At 38.6% G+C, this 8,898-nt stretch overlaps 1 protein-coding gene across 3 annotated transcripts in view; it reads right to left on the bottom strand.

Moving 5' to 3' along the window:
* Nucleotides 1-845: 845 nt before the first annotated feature.
* The window catches only part of LOC121869949 (collagen alpha-1(I) chain-like), a 21,443-nt gene continuing 13,390 nt past the window's right edge, over nucleotides 846-8,898 (bottom strand). For 2 of the 3 annotated variants that reach the window (XM_042371543.1, XM_042371545.1), the window contains exons 2-4: nucleotides 8,693-8,819; nucleotides 7,898-8,122; nucleotides 846-2,717 (exon numbers count right to left, since the gene is read on the bottom strand). In XM_042371543.1, coding sequence (XP_042227477.1) covers nucleotides 1,567-2,717; nucleotides 7,898-8,122; nucleotides 8,693-8,819 — 1,503 coding nt within the window. In that variant the 3' untranslated portion in view covers nucleotides 846-1,566. The remainder of the gene's footprint in view (nucleotides 2,718-7,897; nucleotides 8,123-8,692; nucleotides 8,820-8,898) is intronic. The other variant, XM_042371542.1, reaches the window with a different exon arrangement.

Below are 8,898 nucleotides of genomic sequence, written 5' to 3'. Positions count from 1 at the left end.
TGCCTGTTGGATACTGTTTATAGCCGAGGATTCAGTTGAGAGTTTTGCTACATTAAATATAAATATATTTCTTGACCAAACTATTATCAAAGAGTGAATTCCTGATGTGTTTAAGTTTTATGTCAAGTTGAAAATAGCTGGAACATAAACCAATATGTCTGTGGGTGAGGATACGAATTAGATTTCGTTTGAAATCAATTTACTGTAGATAAAGGTTAAACATTTTTAGTCAAACCAGTGAAAGAAAGTTTTTTTTTTTGTATGAAGCTGTCGTAAAGCTATTTTGGTGACAATGGGTATGAACATCAGGGAAGGGTAGAGGGTTGTCCTTCTCTAATTCACTTGTAAATTTTTTGTTGCCATATTTCGAATTAAGGTAGTTTAAAAATTATAATAGGACGTGGTCAGGTGATCTACATGTGTCATCGGCATAACTAATGCTGGCACTCATCCAAACAGAGTTTTTTCACGAAAATAAAATTAAAATACCTGGCTAACCTGGGACCTAAAGAATCTTGATTATTATTGATGATATTTATAAATTATCAATTTTCACGAGATTTCATCCTAGAGTTACAGAGTCATTTTTGGTGGGATGAGAAACAGAAGGTGATAGCATTAGTAATCGTTCAATAATATTATTATTGTTGCAGCAGTCATAGGTTGTCTAAACTTGAGTACTATACTCATGACCTTCACTGTAATATAAGAACTGATCTGGTCAGTCAAGAGCCTCAGTGGCTGCTACCCTAAACGGTTCACATGTAATAGCAAACAAGACAACACTGTCATAAGTGTTATAATATAAATGATTCTTTACAAGGTTGTAAGGAAAACTAAATATGTAATTGCAGTGCATTTATATTAACACGAGGTGAAATAATAATTTTTATTAATAGGTAGAAATGCAGTAAATATTTTGTTATTCTTTCTAATAGCTTAGCTAATATACCTATTGTGGTCCAGCAAAAACAAGAGGGTATAAATTAAACAATACAACAGCTGGAGCACCATCTAATACATCACCAGTTACACAGAGCTGATACACCAAAAGTCTAACAACTATACATACACCAATAAATACCGGTACATAAAGTAATGCAACGGAAGGAAGTGATAGTATCAACAAATAACAGGCGTTTATCTGTATTAGTCAACACGCGGTAGTACTGTTTGAGCAGGTGTCATTTACTTGAGTTATTATCTTACTCTTGGAGGAGTTGTAGTTCATCGTCCATTACTGCATCAGAAAGTGTTTATGTTTCAGCATAAGGATAAGATTCAGTAGTGTGCGGGATTGTCGAAGCAATGGCAGGTTGTGGTAAGGCTTGAACAGGTGCAAGAACTTTAACAGGTTATGAGCCTCTTGACAGGATGAAGAAGGAATATTGCAGAGTCCTCTCTCGTGTGAAAAGATGTGATCGTGGTTGTTGCAGCCTAAGTCTTCCACAGCAGCACTTCAGTCTTCTCCTTGGCCTCCAGGTCTTCACCTCATACTTGGTATCTGATAATTCCCTACTTAACAGAATCATATACACCATCACTGCCTTTTCTACCTTTAGTACCTTACCTCCGGTTATTGCTATTGCCCCCGCTATTGCCTGGGTTGCCGTTATCACCCTTATCACCCTTATCACCCTTATCACCCTTATCACCTTTAACACCTTTGTTACCTGGAACCCCTTTATCACCTACAACACCTTTATCACCTATATCACCTTTTTCACCTTTACTACCTATTTCACCTTGATCACCTTTATCACCTTTACCACCTTTATCACCTACACCACCTTTATCACCTACACCACCTTTATCACCTACACCACCTTTATCACCTACGCCACCTTTATCACCTTTAACACCTTTATCACCTACATCACCTTTATCACCTTTATTCCCTTGCATGCCTTTACCACCATTATCTCCTTTCATGCCTTTCATGCCCTTCATGCCTTTATCACCAACAGGACCTTTAGGGCCTGTAGGGCCTGAAGGACCTGTATTACCTGTCATACCTTTATCACCTGCAGGACCTGCAGGACCTGGTGAACCTTTAGGACCTGCAGGGCCTACATCACCTGCAGAACCTTTATCTCCTTTTAAACCTTTATCACCTCTGGGACCTGCAGCACCAGCCTGGCCTTTAGCACCTGCAGGACCCGTGGGACCTGTAGGACCTGTATTACCTGTCATACCTTTAGCACCTGTAGGACCTACAGGTCCTGTTTCACCTTGCATACCTTTAGAACCTGGAAGACCTGCAGGACCTGCAGTACCTTTAGGACCTGCAGGGCCTGTAGGACCTACCGGACCTGCAGGACCTGTATCACCTGGCATACCTTTATCACCTACAGCACCTTTACCACCTACCCCGCCTGCAGGGCCTTTATCTCCAGGAACACCTTTAGAACCTGGGGAACCAGAGGGACCTGCAGGACCTGGAGGACCTCCAGGACCTACAGGGCCTGCAGGTCCTGCAACGCCAGGAGCACCATCTGGGCCAGGAAAACCGGCAGGGCCACGATTACCAGTAGGGCCACGAGAACCGGGAAGGCCAGGAGTTCCGTCATGACCAGGTTGGCCTGCAGGCCCAGGTTTACCTGGACGACCACTTTTACCTGGAGAACCAGGTGGACCTGCTGGACCTACGTTACCACCACCACCACCACCACCACCACCACCACCGTCACCGTAACCACCACCACCACTAGGCTTGCCTGCAAGTAAATCACAAGAAAGTTACTATCAAATAAACAAGGACTGAACAGATCCATATACAAAAGAGGATAAAAAACACAATGGTAGGTGAAATGTTTATTTTAAACAGTTTCGGCATCAACTGTCGCCCTACTCAGTGGAGTTACAGATAAGGACTGGCTGAGTAGAACGATTGTTTGGAAATAATATTTCGTCTGCCATTGTGGAATTTTTCTCTTACATTGTTGTTCACGTTATAGTGACGTTCCAGTCGTCAGCAGATCTATGTACAATCGAACAGGTATTAAAATTTATATCGCATTTTTAATAATAATATTTAGAAAACTTCACTTCCTTGATAATTATTTCATTACGACTTTTGGGCACGTAATGTCCCCTCGTTAGCTTGCCACTGAAAGTTACAACTAGGGAGAGACAGAGAGGAGGCTTTATATATCACACTAATTAATTTATGAAGTCTTCTTCTATATTCTGTGTGCTATATATTTAAGCAACATTTCTCCACTTTATACTCGTATGAGGTCTTATCATGTTCCTGTGATACTCCCCTAAACATACCACAACACCTTCGTAACTCACTCTACTGCTCCTCTCCTATGTAGTCTGCCCCTATCCCTTCCTTATTTTACTGTACGATAGTCTATTCAGTCACCTTTCCTGCCCTTCATAAAATCTTCCATACTCTATATTTGTGGGGGGTTTTTATACCCAATTCGGCATCTTCGTGGTGTAGATTAATATAATCTTTCCCTTTCCTATTTGTATTTTCTTTCTATTCTTATTTTTTAGCCCCTTGGGCACCGTTATGGGCCGATGACCTGAGCCCGGGTGGGCTAATCCCCGTACAAAAAAAATAAAATAAAAATAAAAATAAATCATTTTTCTTCTCATTTCTCTTAATCTTGATGATAGCGCACAAGTAATTGATATTTATTTTTGTCATTCCTGACTTACAGTCTACTGCATAATCTTTCTCCTTCTGAAAATAAAATACGGTTGGAAATAAACCTCTTCACACAAATTTGATACACATTTGCAGCTCATTTATAATTGTTATTATTACTTATGATAATGCATTCTTAGAGTATGCTTTTCCACTACTACCTTATTACACGTAAAACTCTAAAATCTAAATTCCTTATCTCTTTTATTCCCTTCAGTCACATAGGTTGCTTAATGTTTAAAAATATGATATAACTTTTGATCGTTTTCAACTTTCACCTCCTACATTCTTCACACAAGTTAATCCAAAACTTTCTCAACAATCTGCCAGAGAAGAAATTTGATTTACGTGAACTGTTTGTTTCCTAAATATTTTCGTTTCCTCGCAAACCAGGAAGAATTTTATTTTTGCACACGGCCACTCAAAACTATTTCGCATATTTTAACAGCTATACTCAAATAACAAGTTCTTCATAATTTTCTAAATATTCATATTCACATTTTTCCTTTATAAAGGGTATTGACGATGGCTTCTCTCGAATCATCTGGCACAAATTCACCTTTCCATATTCTTCACTAGTTTCGCTCTCTCACACATACACACTACTACTACTACTACTTTAAAGTCAGTTGATATCGACTATGACAATAATCCAACGATGACAGTAAGGCCAATGGAAGTCATGCACATGTCAAGGCGTTGTTCTCTACCACAGGTTTTGTACCTCTTGTATCAAAAAGGACTACCATCTACCATTATCATTATCATGGGAACACTCTCCTTACTGAACGTGTTCAACGCCTATGCTCCCTCAGATCAGCTTCACTACACAGATCTCTTCTTATATACTGAACCCACTGTCCTATTTTAGGACCTGAGCACTAGACATAAGATTGACAACCACCATTAATACCAATGGAAGGAGACATATTTAATTATTAAGCTCATATGAAGATGTTCAAATCATTGTTGATAGCGCGCCTTCACACATCTATGGCGGGCTTTAGAGAAGTGTATTGGCTTTAATCTTTCATCCACAACTTAGAACTCCGATGTAGCTACTGATCTTATATCTAATTACAAACCAATCCCAACCAGTATATATGTAGCCAATGCCACCCCCCATTGGTGGAAAACTTAACAAACGTAGACCCACAGTCAAGAAAGAATAAAAAAAACATTTTAGAGACTTCATTTATGACTGGTACAAGGATTACAAGCCTAACAATTACCAAAATCTCTTCACCAACAATGTCTTCTATAACCAGGCTGACTGGTGAGGATTACAAATAACACAGGACTCCTCAAATGATAAAACTGTTTCAAGCTTCACTCACTTCAGTCCGGGAGCGCGCGAATGAACATAGACAAAATGCATGGGGAAAATGTGTCAACACCCTGAACCAACACACACCCCTTAGCAAAGCCTAGACAGACATAAACACAATCAGAGGTAAACACAGTAGGCACGAATCCCATCCAAAAACGCTACAAAAATATAATGACCTAATAATGAAGTGGATTAATGTCTTTAACTATAACATGTTACCAACTAGGAATCGAGAGCACCTTGATGCCAAGTCTGTAGAACGAAGTAATCTCATCAACTTTATGCTGAGCAAACAACACGATGTGTGATGTTCCATATACTAGGTGGGAGCTTAACGCTGCTCTCCTTAAGGATAGATCCACTGCTCCTGGTAAGGACGAAGTCACCTTCAATATTGTAAGACTACTAAGACGTGTGCTGGCACACTCTATTAATGGCATTGTACCATATGAGTCATGCCGAAGGCCAACTACCCACATCCTGGACCAAAACCAAAGCTGGAACACCCTGATGCCTTTGGTCCCATATCACTAACTATCTTTCCTTTGTAAGACTTTTGAGAGGATGGATCTCGGAAGACAATCATAAAAGCGTACATAATTGCATCACCACATACCTAACAGTGCATGGGAATGAAAGACACATATACACCACATTTCTTGACCTAAAAGCTGCTGTTCATATTACCAATAAGCAAATTATGTTGTGTAAACTAGAAAAATGAATATAGGAGGTCGGCTGTAAAACTGGATAAGTGGTTACCTCACAAACAGAAAAGCAGCTGCACTGTTTCAGGGTTACAAAAGTGACGTCAAAGATATGCAACTTGGTACCCCCCAAGGTGGAGTTCAATGCTCTTATGAATGCATTATTAAAGTCAATCCCAGACAGCCCCAGCAATATTAGTGTCAGCTATGCAAATAACATTCTTATATATACTAAAACCACTGTGCAAACCACTGTGAACCATGTACGTACAGTCAGCCTGTGAGAACCTTGATCTCATCATCTCCACTGAGAAAATTAAAGTATTCAACAAACAAGCTGGTAACCATAAACGACGACTATCCAAACTATGAAAACTTAAATATCTCGGTGTCTCTATCTCCTCTGCAATACCTCACCTGACACACTGTACAACAGCTATCCCGCCAATGTACTGAGAGGTTAATACCCCTTAAATGTGTAGCTGGGTACAACCCACAATGTACCTAGGATATATAAGATCTGTGATATATTACCTCACACTAGCCCTGGTCCTTCGTGACGGGAGAGGCATTGACAAACTCAAAAAGACGCAAAATAAAGCTCTTAGAAATAACTTAGGCTGTCCCATGAACACCAAAGTACTCAATATGAGGAAAGAGCTAGGAATACCCAGTGTCAAAAACAGAATACAGTAACTGGGACCAATCTCATGATAGCCCATACAACATTGCTTCTAGGAAAGTGCTAAAATATATGAGTCATGAAACTGGTGAATTTAATAGATCCAAACTACTGCTACACATATGAGAATGTTTGGACAATACAATCTGTACATGGTTGATACACCAAAGAGCTCTTGAACACATACATAACCTATGAACTGAAAATAGCATCACACAGACCATCTACACTGTCTGTGGAAGGCCTGGCAGTGCTGTCATTGTGACTCAACCTAACGGTAATATAATAGAAAACGGAGCTAGAATTAATAACTGGGCATTCACTCAAAAAACTGAACCATTTGCTATACTCACAGCCCAGAAACTTGCTGAAGACACTACCACTGGCAGTCTCAAAATCACTACCCGCTCTTGATACCCTAAACTCAGATTGTCACCCACTTGTTGACGAGGTATTAGGGTCAAACTACTGTGGATCCCCTCTCACATACGCGTGAGTCAACGCGATAGAGTTGATGCCTTAGATAAACTCGCGTCCAATATATACAATGTTGAATAAAATCTAGGACTGTCAAACAGAACCCTAAAAACTGTAATCAGAAAAGAACTTGATGAATTTGAAGCAAGTAGATAAAGGCAAAGAGGCTTTAGTCAACCCACTATTTACCATGATAAGATGTATCAAGTAATACATGTCTACGAAGCAAGTAACAAAATCACTAGATAATAATACTTATCACCGCTAGACTAAGGTTAGGATTTATTGCATTCCCCCGGCAGTATGCCCCACAAACAGATGTGAACAACTCTAAATGTAAAGTGTGCAGTCAGACACAAGGCCACACATTCCAACACTACGTCATAGTTCGAAAAAAAATAAAAATAAAACTTATGAGGATAGATATGCGATGGCACAGCACTTTATCTGTGATGGGAAGATACCTGATATACTAAGGCTGTATCCACACTTTGCATCTAGCACCTAATAAAAATTATATGTACCGATTTAAACAAACAATGTACTGGGAATTGTATCACTCAATGCCATACTATCATGACCAAAGGGGTCCGATAAACACCCTTTGTGGCCTCTACTCTCTAATCCTTTTGCGCTACCATTCACAGGATAAGTATGGAGTACACAATAAACTAGCTGCTGTCCAAGGCAAATTAAAATTTAATTCACACATACATACATACATACATACATACATACATACATACATAAAAAACACACACACACACACACATTAACCAACTTGTGATAAAATGTTGGCTTTCTTCGGTACTGGAGGCAGGTGTTCATAGCCCAGGTAGTTGACCTTCCTAGATGAAGGCGATACACAAATGTCAAGTGGCAGAACAATTTAACCCTTACATTACTACACTGGCTTCGGGTGGATGATGATATATTTAACCTTATCGCGTGTTATAGAAAATAAAAGTTCAATCCAGGTAATGGTAAAAGTTTTTTTAACATGTCTGCTGTATACTTAACTTTGTATGAATAATACTTACAGCATTTTTCTCCAGCTGAGCATTTGCCGCCTTTAACCTTGCCATGAGAGCATTTTGAGTGGCATACTCCTCCGACGTCGGTGCAAGACTTCTTTTTCGGCTTTGTACCATATTTGCCATTCTCTTCACTTTTTTCTTTCGGCTCCATTTTCTTATTGTTCCTCCTCCTTTGCTGCCGCCTTTTCCTCTCAGACTTTTGCCTGTGGAGCCTCGATTTCTCGATCTCTGCAGAAATAACATATTATAGAGTTTATCGATTTGGAAAAACATAAGTTTTAGCTCAATGAGAGCTAAACTTTACCAAATTTTACAGTCACAGGTTTTCGCTGTCATTCTCATAAAAATAATCTTCTGGTGGATTTATTGGATGTCCATGGTCAAATTGCCTTTCTGCTTACCTGCACCATCTAAGTATATTAGAAATTGTGTACTTTCACCATTTACAGCATATATAACGCATGCCGGCTTTGTTTATATTGTACACACGTGCTAAGGTATGCCTCTCGTCTACAAAACTGCCAACCCAGCTGTAAACTGCACTATTATTTTACTCAATAATAATAATAATAATAATAATAATAATAATAATAATAATAATAATAATAATAATAATAATAATAATAATAATAATAATAATAATAATAATAATAATAATAATAATAATAATAATAATAATAATAATAATAATAATAAAAATAATAATAATAATAATAATAATAATAATAATATAATAATAATGATGATGATGTTGATGATGATGATTATTATTATTATTATTATTACATTAGCACTTACTATTTCTTGAAGGAGTAATGCAGCAGACTTCATCTTCCTCCTCGCAGTCTGCTGCAGATGGTTTAACTTCACATTCCTCTTTACTCACACAATTCCCACCAGCATCTTCACACGCATTGTCACCACCCTGCATCAAAACATATTAACACCTCACTTATCACTTGCATAGAAAGATAACGTTATCATTCTCATAGTTTTCTATCATA

The sequence above is a fragment of the Homarus americanus genome, unplaced genomic scaffold (genome assembly GCF_018991925.1).
Source record: "Homarus americanus isolate GMGI-L3 unplaced genomic scaffold, GMGI_Hamer_2.0 scaffold14467, whole genome shotgun sequence".
In the NCBI taxonomy this organism is placed as follows: Eukaryota; Metazoa; Arthropoda; class Malacostraca; order Decapoda; family Nephropidae; genus Homarus; species Homarus americanus.
Note: the sequence above shows the minus strand (reverse complement) of the source record. Positions and strands in the feature narration are given on the sequence as shown.